Source organism: Zingiber officinale, chromosome 5A, assembly GCF_018446385.1.
Source record: "Zingiber officinale cultivar Zhangliang chromosome 5A, Zo_v1.1, whole genome shotgun sequence".
Taxonomy (NCBI): Eukaryota; Viridiplantae; Streptophyta; class Magnoliopsida; order Zingiberales; family Zingiberaceae; genus Zingiber; species Zingiber officinale.
The window spans coordinates 84,322,822-84,342,376 of NC_055994.1; the positions used below are offsets into that span (position 1 = coordinate 84,322,822).

General features: G+C 43.1%; 1 protein-coding gene across 3 annotated transcripts; it reads left to right on the forward strand.

Annotated features, from left to right (window-relative positions):
* The first annotated feature begins 11,456 nt into the window (after positions 1-11,456).
* LOC121980805 (subtilisin-like protease SBT3.10) lies at positions 11,457-13,154 on the forward strand. 3 transcript variants are annotated; one of them, XM_042533021.1, is made up of 6 exons: positions 11,457-11,588; positions 11,933-12,070; positions 12,194-12,294; positions 12,369-12,478; positions 12,565-12,717; positions 12,818-13,154. In XM_042533021.1, the coding sequence occupies exons 2-6, from the start codon at positions 11,975-11,977 to the stop codon at positions 13,081-13,083; spliced, it is 726 nt and encodes a 241-aa protein (XP_042388955.1). In that variant the 5' UTR covers positions 11,457-11,588; positions 11,933-11,974; the 3' UTR covers positions 13,084-13,154. The 3 variants fall into 3 exon arrangements, with proteins under 3 accessions (XP_042388955.1, XP_042388956.1, XP_042388957.1); XM_042533022.1 differs by having other exon boundaries at positions 11,940-12,070; XM_042533023.1 differs by having other exon boundaries at positions 11,957-12,070.
* Positions 13,155-19,555: the final 6,401 nt, after the last annotated feature.

Sequence of the window (19,555 nt, forward strand, 5' to 3'; positions counted from 1 at the left end):
AGCCACGAGCGCTATTCACCCCCCTTCTAGCGCATTTCGATCCAACAGAGGAGACAGAATGTAATTACTACACTTGACTATAATTGTGCTAACACTTGTTTTGTAGGGTAATGTAAGTTTTATTGTCTCGGACTAACTTGTTTTTACAGGAAATAATGTCTACTGGAAAAGTTGGTCGGGGCACCCGGAAGCGGTCCAAGTGCCCAAAATGCCCAAAATCTATCTCATTGCCAGCTTGGAGCGCGTTGATTGGATGGCTGACGTCACGATCTAGGCGCCTAGAAGGGATCCAAGCGGTCGGAACTGCCTATATAAGCAGCCTTCCACCAGGAGCAAAACACAACAACTTTTCTCTGCAACTGCTCTCTTGTGCACTGCTCTAAAGATGCTCCTGTGACGTTGTGCAACTTCTCTGACAACCTGCGACTCAGTTTTTATTTTCCTTGTTGTCGGTAACTTTATTTTATAATTCTTGTACTTATTATGTAACTCTTTTGCGAACTATTAATGGATTGACTAACGAAAGCACTCTCATGTGTGAGCCTTAGAGTAGGAGTCGATGAAGGCTCCGAACCAAGTAAAACTTGGCGTGTTAGCGTTGTTTCCGTTATTATTTTCCGCTGCGTACTTTGACTCGATAACAATTTTTTAACGATCGCTATTCACCACCCCTTCTTTTCGATCCAACATTCTTCTCGAGCCGAGGGTTGGCTCCGTTCAGCAAAAGCTTTGATGGGATTTGTGTTGTTTCTTCTTTGAGGCTGATGATGGTGTGGTTCGACCGTCGTTCTTTCCTCATCTCTTTACTCGACTGATCGGTGCCTATGTCGTCTATCGTGCGATGGTGATTAACGGTGATATTCTCATGGAGCCGGCCTACTCGCGATTGACTTCAGGTCGTAGTAGTCGCGTGTATTCTGTGTCACCGACTAGTGGAAAGAGCAGAACAATGGCGTCCATGACTTACCTTTCATAATGTTTGGGCGACCGACTGCCATATGCTACACGACATGCATGCTAGGCTCTTGGTGTAACTGTGTTCCTCCCGCTCGGGGCTCCTTAGGTGGTTGATGGCTGTTCTGTGGTTGTCGCTCAGATGCTACTGCGGGCTCGACAGACACCTCCTTTCTTCTCGCTGCTTGGGCTTCTTCCATGTTTACGTACTCCGTGGTCTTCTTGAGCAAGTGGTCAAAGTCCTTCGAAGATTTTTGAATAAGTGAACTGAAGAACTCCCCTTCGATGAGCCTCTGCGCAAATGCGTTCAACAATATTTTAGAGGAGACCGATGAAATATCCATGGCCACCTGGTTGAAGCGCTTGATGTAGGCCCTCAGTGCTTCTTTGGTCCCCTGCTTTAAAGCGAATAAATTGACGCTCATCTTTTGGTAGCGGTGGCTACTGGTGAAGTGATGTAAGAATGTAGCTCTGAAGTCTTTGAAGTTATGAATCGACTCGCACGACAATCTCTTGAACCAACGTTGCATCAATCTGGAGAGGTTCGTGAGAAAGACCCGACATTTCACCCTGTCAGTATACTGTTGAAGTGTGGTCGTGTTATCAAACTTAGTCAAATGGTCATCCGGATCGATCGTCCCATTGTATTCTTCGATCGTTAGTGAGGTGTAGTGCTTTGGCAGGGGGTCGTCCAAGGTTTCTCGAGAGAACTGCTGATTGATCCACTCAGGGGAATCATCATTCTTTAGTGCTTTCCCTTTTCGTGAGTTCCGAACAGGCATGTCGTTCGAGAAGGATCCTCAGTCCTTGTCTGCCGGCACCGTTCCTTTGACAAAGTGTGGAATACTGCTCGGTGAAAGGGGATTAGCGCATTGGGCGCGTCTCCTTATGTGCCGGTCTACTTCTTACTCTGTCCCCGAGCGGGTACATGATATGCTCGGTCTCCATATCCGGCTTGGTGACACGCCACTGAGGCCACGAGTTGATAAACCCGAGCAAAAACCAATGTCTTTGAGTATTTTACACCGGTTTTTCCAAAAATCGGTGTCTTTGAGCGCAGATTTTCGCTCATAGACATCAGTTTTTTAGGCGATGTATATGAGCGCCTTTTTTTCGTTATAGACACCGATTTTAACAGCGGTTTTTAAAACCCGGTGTTAATGAACCAAAATAAAATAATTTAATTTTTCCACCAATACTTAGCCAAAATTTGCAACACTTCACTCTTCCCTCCAAACCTAAACCTATAGCGCCATCCACCGTATACACTTCACTCTTCCCTCCAACACTTCACTCTTCACTCAGCCTCACCTCCCTCTTCTCCTCTCCAAGCTCTCTGCGGAGATAGATCTGAGAGTTCCCGAGATCCAGTCGTTGTCGGATCTTCTTGTCGATGAGGTAAACTTCCTTCCTCGACTCGGGATCTAGGCGATTTCTTCGCCGCAATGTACCTCTCTTGCATTTTCCGTCGAGATCCAAGGACCTATGATTCTGGATCTGCTATTTTTATCTTCAGATTCTTGCTTAAAGTTACCATGTTTGAGTTTTTTTTTCATTATCTTGTTGGTCCAACGGTGCCTCAGATCGAGCTTCCTTTCCGATCTTGTTGCTCCGTTTGGTAATTTCTCTTTTCTACTTCCAGATCTGTATGATTTCTCTGCTGCATTTAGTTTAATTTCTCCTCGGATCCATCTTGTATTAGCTTTGTAGGTTGTGACCTATTGTTTTCACATGCGGAAGGAAGAACTTGCTTTTTTCCATTTAAGGTTTACTACTTATTTCGTCTAGGTGTTTATTTAATTATTACTTGGTTATGATGTTGAAAAAGCTTAAAATTAGAGTTTTTTTTTAACTTTCTAGATTCGATTGTTTAAGCATTGAGTTTCATTTGTTTCTGAAGTAGCTTTTGTTGCGTTTATTATCTAGAAGATTTCTCTATTGAAGGGAGAAAAAGTAATTCTAAGGGTTGAATGACACGTTGCTTTGTTTTTGACTCTGACTTCTTCAGTCATCTTGTGAATTGTGAAGGAAGTTGGTGTTGGATCTTAGGCCTGAGTTGTAAGAAGAAAGAGCATAGAAGAAACAATTCCAAATGGGGCCTTTTTCATTCTCCAAAAAATTATCCTCATTGTCTACATTGGCTTTACTGGCCGTGTTTCTGTTTTGCGTCTCTAGTAATGCATTTTATCTCCCTGGTAGTTATATGCACACCTACATACCTAGTGAGAGCATATATGCCAAAGTTAATTCCCTCACCTCCTTTGAGACTGAGCTCCCATATAGCTAATTAACATTTTTAAAATAAACCAGTCTAAAATGTTAAGAGTTTAACTAAATTTTCTCATAAAGATAAATCAACATAGTAGCAGGCTTCAACATATAAATCATATGCAATGGTGTTGGCTGACATGGAAAGGAAAAGCAAGAAGAGCAGGAGAACAAAAGAGGAAGAAGAAGAGAAGAGGGGGGGGGGGCGTTTATATTACCTAAGGCCTTGGATTCCTTCAGTTTGTCAGCCGTTGTAGACTGCTGAAGCTTATCTCCAGGGCTCCCTAACAAGTTCATCAATTGCTGCTAGAGCCTACCTTCTATTTGGTGCCGGTGCTTCTGTTCTGTCGTCTCTATGCTGCTAGCATAGATGAATCATAATTTTGATTTAGAGCCTAAATTACAAGTTTGCACTGGACCATATTTGGAAATTTAAAAGATGAGGTGACTGCATTAAGAAGCTTAGACATTATTTGCTAGTCTGTTATGGTAAATAAAGAGCCTTAATTGCTGTGTTCTATGAATAGATACTGATTATTAGATTCACGGGTGCCAAGCTGTTCTAAAAATAATTGACCATCAGTTGCTGTTATTCATTTATTTGATTCTGCCAGGTCAACTTCCATGCAAGGAAAATTGCTTCATCACAATTTAGAACTAGAAATAGTTCATGCTCTGAAAGATCTAAAAAGAAAGCTTTTAGAGAAAGAGTCGATTTGACCATCTCTTTCTGTTTGGTTCAATCAATGGAGTTGTAGACTTAATTTAGGTAATTTCTCCATTTCAACTAAGATATCTTGCTTCTGATTAGTTTTTCATTTGTAATTACATTTTTAAAATAAATTTTTATTTATTAGTGTAAATAAAAATTATCTTTTTATTGGATTCATTGAGATGTCAGTAGGTAGATCAATGGCTTTCTTTTGTTTGTTGTAGTGTACTTTGGGTTGACTGTAGGAGCCAGTATATGAACCATTTTTTTGGAATCTTGTTGGCATTTGGATCTTAATTTGAATGTACTATAGTAGCTGATGTTTTATTGCCCTGGAACATTTTATTACCGACAACTGAACAAACAAGCTTGCTATTGCTTTAATGTGCTTTTGTATACTTGGGGAATCTTAGGTGCTTGAATTACTGCTTTTGTGCCATGACAAGAACATGTAGGACATTTTGAGTTTTACCATTCGATTAGCATGAGTGATGTACATAAATTTGTTCATGTAATATGTGGTTTGCATAACTTCAGAATAACTTGACACATGATAGAAAAACAAGAACTCCTATGATCTACTTTTGTCAAGAGTTGCTCAATCATTGTAACTCTAGTTAGTTTTTGTAGCATGTAAATTGTGTGACGGTCTTATGGATTACAAAAGATAAGTGCTTGAAAAATCAGCTGGAAAACAATGGCTCAAAGGAATGCTACTGTCAATAATGGAGCTCTTTTGACTTCATTTTCCAGTAGCTCAAAGGAATGCTACTGGAAAATCATGTTTGCACATATTAGCCCAAGTTCAACAGATTTAGGTGAAACATTATGCTCACTAAACTTTGCTAGCAGAGTCCGAGGCATTGAACATGGTCCTGTCCGAAAGCAGACAGATATAGCAGAGAGTTTCAAGCTTAAACAAATGGTATATCTGTTTTGACTGCATATTGGGCTACTATTGCTAGTTTTAAAATTTTGTTCTATTTGGCAATCATATGCAGGTTTTGTATCTTCTGCAATTATGTGTTGCCTAATAAGAGTTATTGTACAGGCTGATAAGCTCCTTCAGAGTGAAAAAGAAAACATAAGGTTGAATGAAAGCTTGCAATTGATGCAGCTGAAATACGCATCTCGGGAGAATGTTTTCAAAACATTGCAATATAAGTAAAGTTATTCAACCCAGTGCAAAAAAGTAAAGTTAGTCATAACAAAGTTGTAGTGACCAAATTGCCCACATACTTTTATTAGTCTAGCTTATGAGGAACTTGAACTCAAGAAGGTGATCCAACTTATAGTAATTGAACCAAATGAAGATAGTGTGAATAAATTATTTTATATATTCCAAGAAAAATCATAATAATCTACTATACACCATGCATCACTGTATTTAGCTTCTTTCAAATCAGTTGCCTTATAACAGATTATTTCAAATATGCAGATCAAAGAAGCTGAGCAAACAAGTAAAATTACTAGCAAAAGGTTACTTATCTCATTTTGAATCTCTATTTGAGTAGAATTTACAACATCTTTAATATTTCCCTTATGTAAGCAACAAACTATTTTATATCCATATTGACTATTTTATTCTTTTCAGGTAAGAGAACTGGAGAATCAATTAAATGGTGAGAGGACAACCAAGAAGGATGTTGCAAAGTTCCCAAAGCCTTCAGTGGCTCCTTTAAGATGGACGCCTCCTTTACAAAGAATCACCAATCAGTTGTTACCCTCAGGACATCAAACAAGCAGAGGTGCCCATCCAGTAATAGATAAAGAGAATTGTCTATCAACAAATAAAACTACTGGGGAAGATTTAGTTAAATCTCTGCACAGAGCAAGAAGGATAACGTTGGCACCAATAAGAAGAATATTTGTGTAATATCTATTACCTTTTGATATTGTAAGAAGAATAGTTATGTGTAATTTGTGGATACTGACTTGATGTGCATAATATCTATTATCTTTTTATGTTGTAAGAAGAATATTTATGTGTTGGTTATATGAATATTGACTTGGTGTGTTTAGATACATCGGTGCATTTTTATTTGTTATTTTCTTAGTGAATTAATAATATTAACTTAATTTTATGATTTGCTTGGTGATAATATTGGTTTTTCACTATTTCAGAAATCATATTTGTGTCGTTAAACAATACTGATATTACATCGATTTTCCACCACTATAAAACCGGTGTCATTAACTAATATTTCATCGGTTGTATACCGCTGCCAAAATTGGTGTTATTAACATATAATATTACATCAGTTTTACACCCGATGTCGTTAAGTGATACTACATCGGTTATAACCCGATGTCTAAAATGGCTGACCTTTTACATCGCCTCATAGACATCGGTCGAAAATGTAATAGACATCGGTGGAAAACCGATGTCTATGAGGGTTTTTGTTGTATATATATATATATATATATATAAAAGATATAAATTTATTATACTTTAATAAGTCTATTTAAATTATCTCAATATTAGCTAAGAGCTGATTAAAATTATTAACTTAAAATTTAATTATAGCTCAGGCAACGCTTGACTAAAATCATTAACCCAATCATACTTGGGTGAGACGTCTAGATCTGTCGCTGGCTAAGGTGATGCTTCCAGGCGTGTTGCTTGAGCCACACGTTGTTGAGCCTGACACCCGAGCCACACGTCACCGGGCCCGACGTCCGAGCCACGCGTTGTCCGGCCCAGCGCCCGAGCCACGCGTCGCCTGGCCCAACCTATGTGTCCAAGCCTTCACCAGGGTCGGCCGATGCGTCCGAACCCATCACTGGGCTCGGGTGACGTTTCTGAGCCCGTCACCGTGCTTGGCTGACGTGTCTGGGTCAGTTGCCGAGCACGGGCGACGCTTTCGGGCCCTTTGCAAGGCTCGAACGACACGTCCAGGCTTACATAATGCATCCAGACTCGTTGTCAGGCCCAGGTGGCGTGCCTGGACATGTCGTGGTGGCGAAACAATTGCAGCGGCGGTTCTAGGCGGAGCGGTGGCACAAGAAGGTGAATTACCATCTAAAACATTGTCTCGGACAAAAATAGTATGGTAGACGCTCGCCTCCCGCCTAGGCCACAATTTCCTATCAGCTATTCTCAATTGAGAAAAAAGGCATAAAAAGTACCACCTAATTAATGGAAGATGAATTACTGGTTTAAACTGATATAAGATGCATGATTTCTTAATTTAGTCAAGAGTAGCAACAAAAATCCAGAAGGCTGCAACTAAAATAGATTTAATTACACATCCTTTCTTTTTTTCGCGTGTAACGTCAACTATCAACGCTGATCCAGAGCATACAAATTATCATTTACCATCCCAACAATCTTTATTTAGGATTTAATATACCTTTGTCTGCATCAATTGCTTAATCAACTTGAATCGTTGGATTTTTGGACCATCCTACATATGTACATATCCAGCTGTAAAATTTGAGTAAGTCTACATCACCAAAGAAAAATAGGCTTTACCTGCAGGATCCAAAGGTGTTATAGAGCTAAAACCAACCATCACGATAAGTTCCACTACATTTAGGTCAGTTGGTGAAATTAAATGGTTCCCATTGTATTTCAAACCTTGACACGAACCACGTGAACCTCACATAGTTAACTGATTTTGAGCTTCAAGCTATCCTAATGTCACAGCCATGAAAATAAGATTCTGGAAAAAGTTTATGACCTCATTGAATTCATAAAACCAATGAGGATTATGCAACTGCAACTGACGCTTGTAGATGTTGAACACACTATCATGGAATACAAAGGGGTGTGTTAAACATCGTGAATGTTACACTTGGTTAAGAAAATTTGTTGCGAAGCCGGGCAAGCCAGGCATTTGGTACACGTCGGCAATAGAGACACTGTTGCCGGCTGCGATGGAGGTGCCAATAAGCTTGCGGTTGCACTTGTGGACGTCGAAGTGTTCGCCTAGCAGGCACTTCCACCACTCTGGCATTGGGTCGTAGCCCTTGTCACTGAAGTTCTTCGCCTCTGGCTATACACATGCAACAATACGAAGACACTGTTGGAAATGTGTAAGGAATAAAGAGGTGGAGACGAAGAGACTCTATTGTGCATGGGTTTAGTCCCACATTAGAAGTCTCTTGGCTTTATTGTTGGTTTAAATTATGACACATGTTTGCCACTTGATTCTGTAACGTCTCGACATTAAACCCATTAATGATGAAATTAAACTTAACATTAAATGATCATAATTTGATCATTTATTGCAGGCAAGATGAGAGCTCCTATATAAGGAGGCTGGATCTTGAGCAAAGCGAAGTGGAAAAAACGGAAGCGAAAGCGAAGCAAAAGCAAGAGAATTCCTCCACCTCCTTCTCGATTCTTTTCTCTCAGTCGTGCATCCGCTCGGCTAAACTACTTGTGATAGCACTCAGGTGCATTCTCAGTTCGCCATGAACAATCAGTGCTTGGTTGCGTTCGTGGTTTTGCCATTGTATCCTGGGAAATTGACGATCCGAGAAAACCTCGAAGCATAGTCGGAGGTGGGGCGAATCTGTTTAAAGGAAACTGCGTTGTTCGCAAGCCTCGGTCCACTGCTCTGTTTGTCCGCTCGGTTGAACTCTTCATCTGCTGGTTAGGCCACTCGCCCTTATGATCAGCCCGACCGGTCTCCCGCGCTGTCTGTCTATCCTTCAATATGCTCGGATGCTATGATTGCTCAGACTCTGAGGTCAGAAAATCAGCCTCTGCTGGCAGCCTGAGATTATCTGCTCAGGTCATCTTAACTGTGAGTTGAATTTAATTCGAGTATTTAGATTCAGTTAATTTCCTGTGAGCTAATTTCCTGTAAATCTTCGGTTACAGATTGTTTGGTTTCCAACAGGCATGCCCATGCAAAACAAAGTGTCAGCAAATTAAGTCGGGACTACCATAAGTGGATAGAAATTTTACTTGGTTAGATTTTAGTTTCCAACAATCGTCCTGAATCGATAACTCCAATGATGATATCCTCGCGGTCTATTGCTCTGCCAAGTAAACCAGAAGGTTCGGAGTTGCTTGTTGTCAAAAGCTCCAGCATCCTACTTGGCTTGATGCATACCACCTCTTATGAATTCAATGAGGCCATAAATTTTTCCCATTCAAAAATAGAGAATAATGGAAAGAAGAAAAATAAAGAGTGACGGTTCAAAATACACTCAGACACAAGAAAAGTGAGGGCTATCGCTCTCTGAGCATCCTGCGGATAAACAAAGATAGACGATTCAAAATAATTTAATTGATTAAGGAGAAAAACTTTTCAAAAATATGCCGCAACTGAGTGTCAAACTCAAGATCACTGATACATTAATGAAAAAATTCACAATATTACACCTTAGCTGAGTTTTGAACTCTTGATTCCTAATTGATACGTTTGTAGAAATTACTAATAAACTTTGAAATTATTTCAGTGTTAAAAGAATAAAGGACATTAACATAATTTCATTTTAGACTTCATCAAAATTAATGAGTAAAGAGGAAAATTTTTAATAAAATAGTAACATATAACATTAAGATTGATGAAGGGCACTTATGATTTTTCATACCTATCTTTTACTAAAGAAATAAGTGAATTGTGGATGGAATATGAAGAGAACTCTTCACCTGAAGCAAAGTTAGTCAAGGACTTTGACGAGGTAAACTCCCATATTCGAATGTGGAGATCATATCCATTTTTGAGTTTGGCATTACCACCTGTTGTTTGCTAAGAATATATTAACATTCAGTATGCTCAAGTTTCTAGCATTCATAATTGATATTGTTGCATCACATGATATTTAGATTACTGAGATGCAAACAATGTAAAAGATTTGACTAATTTTTATAATTAGAAAACGAATAGATGGATAAGAAATTCTCATGTTTCCCTGATTAATAATTACATATTTTTGCATACTACTGTAACAGTCTCATTGTATTCTCTGATCGTCAGTAGGGTGTAGTGCTTTGGCAGGGGGTCGTCCAAGGTCTCTCGAGAGAACTGCTGATTGATCCACTAAGGTGAATCATTACTCTTTAGTGCTTTCCCTTTTCATGAGTTCCGAACAGGCATGTCGTTCGAGAAGGATCTTCGGTCCTTGTCTGCCGGCACCGTTCCTCTACAAAGTGTGGAATAGTGCTCGGTGAAAGAGGATCAGTGCATTGGGCGCGTCTCCTTATGTGCCGGTCGGCTTCTTACTCTATCCCTGAGCGGGTACATGATCCGCTCGGTCTCCATATCCGGCTTGGTGACACGCCATTGAGGCAACGAGTTCATGTACCCGGTGCTTGGTTAGTGCCTGTTACTGTTGTCGATCCAACATTTTTGTCTCACGGGCTTGTATCAGCATATCCAGCTCCTCCTTTGTCAAAGTTACCGTAGTGAGTCATCCAGTGTCCTCCATCTTCGCGTTTCAGATTCAGGCTACGGTCACACAGACGGTGCCAATACGATTTGTCCAAAAATTATGGAGATGGAAAGCTGGGGATGTGGCTGCTGCGTTGGCTTGACGTAGACCGTGCCCCAATCTACAAACACAAGAAACGTCAGTGTCGAGCTAGGGAAGGGGTCCCTGGCGTTGGCCCTCCGACGCTCAAGTCAATCACCGGCAGGAAAAAGAAGACAGAACAACAGTAGCACAAGCGTAAACAGTGAATAATACTTACCTTTGCCTATGAACGAATCTCAATTTATATAATGCCCTGGTGGGCGGTGGGCGTGCTTTTCAAGGCATGGACACACTCTCCCATTGGTCATGTACACATTCTCCAATTGGTCATGGACACCTGGTCATGAACACGTTCTACAGTTGATCGTGGGCATATCCTCTGATTTGTTCGTCATATGATCCACCTGTTGATCGTGTCTTCTGTCGGCGACATCGTCTCCCAAAAGTATATCGAATGACACGTCAACGTTCGAGCGGGATAGCCAGTTGGCCGAGTACTCCCTCTGATCGGCAAAATACTCCTCCGCTCGGAAGGACTCAGCTATTCCTCAATGCGACGACGAGTTTCAATAGTGTTGTTCTTGCTAGACCAAAATAACACTCTGGTCATCTACATGCTCCTTTGCTTCGTAACAAACTTCTAGTGATCTTTGTTGCACGAGTGCTTCGCTCGATCTACCCCATTGCTGGTCGAGCAACACTTGCCCGGTTGACCCCTGATGTAGGGCTCCGCTCGACTACCTTTTGGTATGTTCATCAGTCCTTACCATTGACCTCCTTGATTTGACCTTTACGTGAAATATATATCCAGAATATACATGTTTACATCTAGAAACTAAATTATTTTAGTAAATGTATAATTAAATTTTAGTAGAAAATAAATTACCATAATTATAAAATTTATATGATCTTTCTAATTAAATATGAATTACCATAATTATAAAATTTACATGATCATTGTAATTAAAGTAGAATATCACGATCCAGTATTCTCCCATATCATAAGATTTATATGATCTTTGTAATTATAATAGAATATTCAAATCACAATATTTGATATGATACTTGGTTTTTTTTTTTATTTAAATTATGATATGGTCGAAAGTTTCAACTTCTCCAACGCCTTATCGAAACCCTTCCTCAGCGCCGTAGGTTTTTCCGATATCATCTTGAGCTTTTGTTCTCGGCTTCGACCCGACGCCTTCTTCGTCCGGGTTTTCCGGTATGTTAACGCCGACTTCTTTTCAATTTCTTGTTTGGTGTTTTGTTCTCGGCTTCGACCTCACGCCTTCGACTTCCCTGAGCCGTGAGCCCTTGGCTTTTCTCAACGCCGACTTCCCTGGGCCTTGAGCCCTCCCTCGGCTTTTCTCAACGCCGATTTCCCTGGGCCTTAGCCTCAGCTTTCCGGTGCTATCCCAACGCCGACTTCCCTGCGTGTATTTATTTTTCTTATTTTGTTATCGAAGCCTTCGACCGTGGGATGCTCAGCTTTTTCGGTGTCAAGTGTATTTTGAATTGTCACCATCTTTTCAATTTTTTTTTTTTTCATTATTCTCTATTTTGAAGCATTAAGGTGTGTGAACAAGGCAGAGAGGCGAAGCGAAGGAAATGGGCAACAAATCACATGTCTTTTCTCCTTTCTTTCTTCTTGTTCTGCTTTGCTTCCAATCGGTTCTGCTTACATTGAAAGCATCATCTGATAAGGTATTCAAACTTTCTCACAGAGTCTTTGATAGCTCCCTGTAAATAATGTCTGAATGTTTTTTAAAAATTGTTGAAGATATATATTGTCTATAATGTCTGAATGCCTTTTAAAAATTTTTGAAGATATATATTGTCCATGTGAGAGAAGGAGAAAGTAAGCATGAAGGCCCGGAGGAGCTCGTCATGGATTTGCACATCCAAATTCTCACTTCTGTTCTTGGCAGGTAATTTGGTTTCACTGTTTAGTACTTAGTTGCTTGTGAAAGGTAAGTGCTTAAGATTTTCTTGACTGGAACAGTAAGGATGAAGCTATCAGCTCTATTGTCTATAGCTATGGATTCTGCAGTTTCTTTAGATTCTCTAGTTTTGCTGCAAAGCTATCGGTGCCCCAAGCTAAAAAAATCAAAGGTTCAATTAATTTGTTCAATTGTTTTTTAATTGTGAGTAGATTTAGTATGATTTATCACTGTGTTTGCTGGATATGCTATTCATAGAGTTGCCTGAGGTGCTAGGCATAAGGCCAAGTCGGACGTTGAGGCATCTGACGACAAGCAGCTGGGACATCCTCGGCGTTGACAATTCCGAACTTTCTGGCTTTCTTCGAGCAAACCACGGCAAGGATATCATCAGTGGAGTCATAGATTCAGGTTGATTGTTGGAAACTAAAACCTAACCAATTAAATTTTCCGTCAACTTATGGTAGTCCCGACTTAATTTTTTCACGGCTGTGTCTTCATATTGCTGCAGGTGTATGGCCAGAGGTGAAGAACTTCAGCGACGGGAGCTACAGCCCAGTGCCGGTGCAGTGGAAGGGGAAGTGCATGCCAGGCCAACACTTCGACGTCCACAAGTGCAACCGCAGGCTCATTGGCGCCTACTACTACAAGGGTGGAGTCACCACCAAGCTACAGAAGGGCGACTACCTCTCTGCGACCGGCAACAATGTGTCTAACGTTGACGTGTACCAGATGCCCGGCTTGCCCCTCAGCGCCACAACAATTTTTCTTAATTAAGTTTAATATTGGTGATGTTTAACGCCTTTGTATTCCATGATATAATGATTTCTTAGATCCAGTTGCATATTCCTCGTTGGTTTTAAGCATTCAATGATGTCATATACTTTTCCAGAATCTTATTTGCATGGCTCTGATATTAGGATAGCTTGAACCTCAAAATCACTTAACTATGTGAGATTCTTGCGTATCAAGTTTTGAAATAGCATTGGAATCGTTTAATTTCACCAATTTACCGAAATGTCAACAGATCGTGATGGTTGGTTATAGCTCTATAACATCTTTGGATCCTGCAGGTAAGCTTCTTTTTCTAAGGTGATGTAGACTTGGATCCAATGATGCAATATGATTAAGCAATTGATGCAGGCAAAGACTTGAATCTTGCAGGTAAGCAATGATTCAAGTTGATGTCACAAATGAAAAAAAGAAAGGATATGTAACTAAATCTATTTTATTTGCAACCTTCTGGATTCTTGTTGCTACTCTTGACTAAGAAATCATGCATCTTATATCAGTTTAAGCCAGTGATTCATCTTCCATTAGGTGGTACTTTTTATGCCTTTTTTCTCAATTGAGAATATCTGATAGGATGAGTTACATGGACCTTTCTGTATATAGAACACCTATGAGCAGATCACTCGATTAACTACCTATAGAAGAGCAATCCAACCGACATGCATACGCCCCTAAATCGTGGAGGAACAAAAAGTTTTGAGCCATGTAAAATTAAGATTAAATATCTAAAATATAATTTGACTAATTTTTACAATTAGAAAATGACAATATGAATAGGAAAATATCATGCTTTTTGGCTCTGGCCCGAAGGTCGGAATATTATTGGCTCGAAGGTCGGAACACAACAAGTCAAGTCAGAACACAATGACAGCGAGGGCTCTGGCCCGATCGACATCGGAGGCATACGACAATTCGGATTGAGAGCCGGATCGACAGATCTGAGGTGTCGGTAGCAGAGTCGACGATTATGGAGTGCTCGCAGGGGGTCATGGAACGAAGTTGGCGGCTAGGGTTGCTCGCTGGGAGCGGAGCCGACAGTCGAAGGCTACTCACCAGCAGCTATGGTGTGAATGAAGACGCTAGAAGGCAAAGGTGTGGCCGGCGACGTACCTGACCGGCGATGGTGGTTAGCTGCGGTGATGGAGAAGAGGTGGAGGCAGCAGTTTCGTGCCCCACTTAACGGGGGAGACCAGAGGCTGTTGCGCGGGAGAGCAGGAAGAGAAGGATGTCCACGTCGTGCGAAGTGCGTCGACATGGTCGTCGACGGGTGATTGAGGTAGCGAGGTGGCTCGCTGGGAGTGACGCCGGTGGTCGAAGGCCTGTCCGACAGTCGAGGCGGCCACATGTGTGCAGGGAGGTGCTAGCGAAAGGTCCGGCGAACAGAGAGAGAGAAGGCGAGCACCCACTAGAGACAGCCTAGAGAGACAGGAAAAGGCGGAGACATTACCTACGTGAACGGATCTGCGGGAGAAGAGGAGAGGCTTCACCGGTCTCTGCTCTGCGCCCAACGGTGGTGGTGTCCCGTGGGAGAGAAGTTGGTGAAGCTATGAGCGAGATCTTGGCGGCTTGGAGAGGGCGGCAACGCGTCGACGTCGACAACCTCAGCGGTATCGGCGTGGAGGAAGAAGGCGACTTCGGACGTCGAGAGAGATAGAGAGATGAGAAAAAGGGAGGGGTGACTTGCAGACGACGAGGGAGAAGGTGGCGACGGCGACGGCGGTGGCGTGAAGAGGTGGTGGCGTTGGCATGCGTGAGATGATGGCGACGGTGCAGAAAACCCGAAGCAGCCCCCTCCTCTTTCGCTGTGAACAGTGCCACAACTTATAAGCCCTAAATAGGCTAATGACCAAACTGCCCCTCCTCCCCTTCCTAATTCCTCCTCAACCCTTAAGGCATATCCGCATCACAAGCCTCCCTTCAAGTTTAGTCGAAGGAGGCGCAAGTCCGACTGACTAGACCAAGTTTAACGTAAAGCGGAATTACTCCTGAATGCAGAGTCAGATCGTTGTGCCTATCATATAATGTCGAACGAGTAGCTGTAGCGATGTTGAGCATGTGACTAAAATAATACCGAGCGAGCGACAAAAAATAGTGTCGAGCGCATGTCGACCAAACGATTGATCGGATGTCAAGTGACAGACCAAGCAATATTGAGAAAATGGTCGGGCAATGCTGAGCAGAGCGATCGGGCAATTTTGCAAATGCCAAGCAAGAAGTAAAAACAGGTGTCGATCGAGCGGCGAACACGAGACAGACCGATGAGTGCCGGGCAGAGCGGTGAGTGAGATGCGAGCGACGAGTGCCGGGCAGAGCGGCGAGTGAGATGCGAACGATGAGTGTCGGGCAGAGCGACGAGTGCCGGGCAGAGCGGCGAGTGAGACATGAACGATGAGTGCTGGGCAGAGCAACAATTGAGACGTGAACAATGAATGTCGGGCAAAGCGGCAAGCGAGACACAAGCGATGAATGAGAAGAATGTCAACCAAGCGACGAGTGTTAAAGTGAGAGCAGCGCCTAATCAAAGGGAGAACTCGGCCGACTAGTCATTGCGCCCGACCGAGAGGTCGTTGGCCACGAGAGCCCTGCTCACTTATAACTCTCTCTTGGGCGAGAGTCCGGGAAGTCGATCGAGAGAATTCGATCAAACGACCGAATGGTACCTAGCGGATGCCCAACAAACTGGAGAATGTCGAGTGTGCGTATAAACGAAACAAAGTAACAAACCGAAAAGTGCCGAGCAGGAGATCGAAGAAATGTCAACTGCACTCTTGGGAGAACACTAGGCGGGTGGAAAGGCGATGGGCGAGCGGTGTCGAGCGCGCGATTGAGAAAGTGCCAATTGGGCAAGCGGGAGAATTCTGAGCGGGTGGAGAGACGACGGATGAGCGGTGTCTAGCGCGCGATCGAGAGAAACATTGAGTGATAGACCAACCAAAATAAAGTGAGTAGCCGAGCGAACAACCTGGCTACACTAATCGGGCATCTAGGAAGATACTAACTAGGTGACCAAAAAGAATGTCGACCGGGCATCTGAGAGAAAGTCGATCAAGCGTCCGAGAGAATGCTGGGCAAGTGGCCGAGTGGTACCAGTGAGCGACTGAGCGAACGACCAAACAATACTGATCGAGCAACTACGATGATGCCAACCGAGTGACCAAAAAAATATCGAGCGGGCGATCGAGATAATGCCGACCGGGCAATCGTAAAATGCAACCGGATGAATGCAAGGATGACGAGTAGGTGCGTAGCCTGTGTGCTCGGTGAGCTGTGTTAGGTGCAGATCCTGAGGGATCGAAAGACACAACGTCGTTGCACCGAATGGGCGTGAAGCCCATGAGATGAAGGCGAATGCAAGAGGGGGCAAAGCCAGGGAGTCGAGTGGGCACGGACCCTGTGAGCCTAGCGGCGAGTGGACGAGTGCTAACTGAGCGACAAGTGTCAAGCAAAGCAGCGAGTGAAACGTGAACGGTGAGTGCCGGGCAAAGGAGCAAAACTTGACCAACTAGTCATTGCGCCCGACCAAGAGGTCGTTAGTCGCGAGAGCTGTGCTTGCTTATAACTCGCACTGGGGTGACAGTCTGGAGAGCCGACCGGGAGGTTGTTGGTCGCGAGAGCAGACTTCCTTATAACTCGCTTTGATGCGAGAGTCTGGAATGCCGACCAGGAGGTCATTGGTCGCGAGAGCAGACTCGCTTATAACTCACACTGGGGCGAGGGTTTGGAATGCCGACTGGGAGGTCATTGGTCGCAAGAGTATGCTCGCTTATAACTCACACTGGGACGAGAGTCTTGGAATGCCGACCTAGAGGTCATTGGTCGCGAGAGAATGCTCGCTTATAACTCGCGCTGGGACGAGAGTCTAGAACGCCGACCGAGAGGTCGTTGGTTGCAAGAGCAGACTCGCTTACAACTCACACTGTGGAGAGAGTCTGGAACACCGACCAGGAGGTCGTTGGTTGCAAGAGGATGCTCGCTTATAACTCGTGCTGGGGCGAGAGTCTGGAATGCCAACCGGGAGGTCATTGGTGATAGTCTGGTTCGAGACCTGTGGCGATATTCTAGTCTGAGACCAATGACAATAGTTCAACCCAGAACGAGGGAAGTGGAGCCTTGTCGGCCAGTTGAAGCTCCAAGTCAATCCCTCAATTCTCGAATACCCGTGGAGCGAGGTGAGAAGATAATATGTTCGTCAGGATCCTCCGGGACTATGATAATGGTAAAGAACCTTTTGACATCGTCCATCTTCACGTTCCAGAACAGATGGTGAAGATTCCCACAGACGGTGTCAAATTTAATCCTGTCCGGAATCAGAGTCAGAGGGACCGCCAATTGAGGTGGATGGAATGTTGACCGAATCGCGATGACCCGGAGGAGGGTATGCTGAGATGACTTCTATGTTGACCAAGTTGTCAGAAGTCCTCTGGTCAATGCTTCCTGCAGCCAGAGAGCGAGTCACCCCAATCCCTAGTACCTCGATGCTTGAGGCAGATCCAACGAATATATAAGTAACAGACTAATACTAGAATAATAAAATAAATGGAGAGTGAGTACGGTAACGTACCCTGGCTAGGAGGCACCCTTTGGTGGATCAGTGACCTGGTCGGGATGCTGCTCGCGTTGCCTTGACCCGGAAGGGTAGATGACTCTGAACAGGATGGAGAGCTGGATCTGATGGCGCGGAGCCAGATGCAGTGGCATGAAACCAGATGCAACCTCAGCACGCAGGCTGGGCTATGACCTCAGCACGTAGGCTGAGAGATGATATCGGCACGTAAGTAGGGATATGATATCGGCACGCAGGCCAGGATACATTATTAGTTCGAAGGCCACAACACAACAAGTCAAGTCGGAATACAATGGCAGCGAGGGCTCGGGGGCCTGATCGACATCGGAGGCGTACAACAATGAGGATCGAGAGCCGGAGAGCCGGACCGACGGATCTGAGGTGCCGACAGTGGAGTTGATAGCTGAGTGCTCGCCGGGGGTCATGGAACAATGTTGGCGGCTAGGGCTGCTCGCTAGGAGGAGCGCCGACGGTCAAAGGCTACTCACCGGCAACTGTGGTGTGAATGAAGACGTTGGAAGGAAAAGGTTTGGCCGGTGGCGTGGTTGACCGACGATGGTGGCTAGCTACGGTGATGGAGAAGAGGTGAAGGCAGCAGCTACGTGCCCCCTTAACAGTGGAGTCTGGAGGCGGTTGTGCGGGAGAGCAAGGAGAGAAGGATGCCCACGTCGTGCAGAGTGTGTCAGCGTAGTCATCGGCAGGTGACGAAGGCAGAGAGGTGGCTCGCTGGGAGTGACGCCAATAGTCAAAGGCCTGTCTGGCAGTGGAGGCGGCCACACGCGTGCGGGTAGGTGCTAGCGAAACGTCCAGTGAACAGAGAGAAACGGAGAGCATCCACTAGCGACTGCCTAAGAGAGAGAGAGAGAGAGAGAGAGAGAGAGAGAGGAAAAGGCGGCGACGTTACCGACTTGAATGGATCTGCGGGAGAAGAGGAGAGGCTTCGCCGGTCTTTCCTCTACGTCCAACGATGGCAACGTCCCACGGGAGGAGAAGAGGGCGAGCGAGATTTTCCAAGGTATGCATTGAACGAGATTCTCTAAGGGTGAATGAAATTTGAAAACTTTGATTTTTATGCCATTAAATAATCTGTTTTATATATTCAGAAAAATTAGTAGAATTTTTAAAGTTGTCATTTTTCTACTGATCTAACTTATTCTATTTAATTTTGAAAAAAAGTTTTAGGATTTTTCTAAATCGAAGAGTAATTTTTTAAATTGTTTTTCAAAATAGAAGATTAAATTAGTAAAAGTAGAATATTTTTAAAAATGATCTCTGAAAAATATTAGCCTACTGGTAATTCTTGTTATGTACCATAGATTTTTTTTTTCAAATTTTTTAACTGTTTATTTTATTTTCTCCTATTTTTTGATGTGATCAAAGTGGAAGAAATATATATAAGTTAAGGGGAGGTAGGATAATTAAAATTGTATTCCTATACTTATTTGCAAAATGATAACCATGATTTTGTTACACTATTTTGATTCATACATGCATGATTTGATGTCTTGTTCATAGTTGAAACTCATATTTACACCACATTGCATACATTGCATTTATTCTTGGATTTAATTACAAATTATCTTATAAATGCATTATTTGATGCTAATATTTGATTGTTATTTTATAGGCATCAAAGGATCTTGGACTCGGATTAATTTGAACCAAAATTGTGCTCGAATCGGAGTTTAAGCAAGACAATCAAGCTTTAGAGCAATTTGGATCTTCCATCCAAGATCAAGAGAGATATAAGCTTTACATTGAAGATCTACTCTATCCGAGCCTTGTGGAAGTAGATCACAATCGTTGATGAAGATCCAGATCTTTTGATCCAAATCTGAGATGTTTGGACCATTGATCAAGATGAAAGAATTCTGGACCGTCTAATCAGATTGA

Coding starts and splice junctions, on each gene's coding strand:
- LOC121980805 (XM_042533021.1), top strand. CDS start 11,975: ATGGGCAACAAATCACATGTCTTTTCTCCTTTCTTTCTTCTTGTTCTG. Junction 12,479..12,564: donor CCAAGCTAAAAAAATCAAAG/GTTCAATTAATT, acceptor TGCTATTCATAG/AGTTGCCTGAGGTGCTAGGC. Junction 12,718..12,817: donor CAGTGGAGTCATAGATTCAG/GTTGATTGTTGG, acceptor ATATTGCTGCAG/GTGTATGGCCAGAGGTGAAG.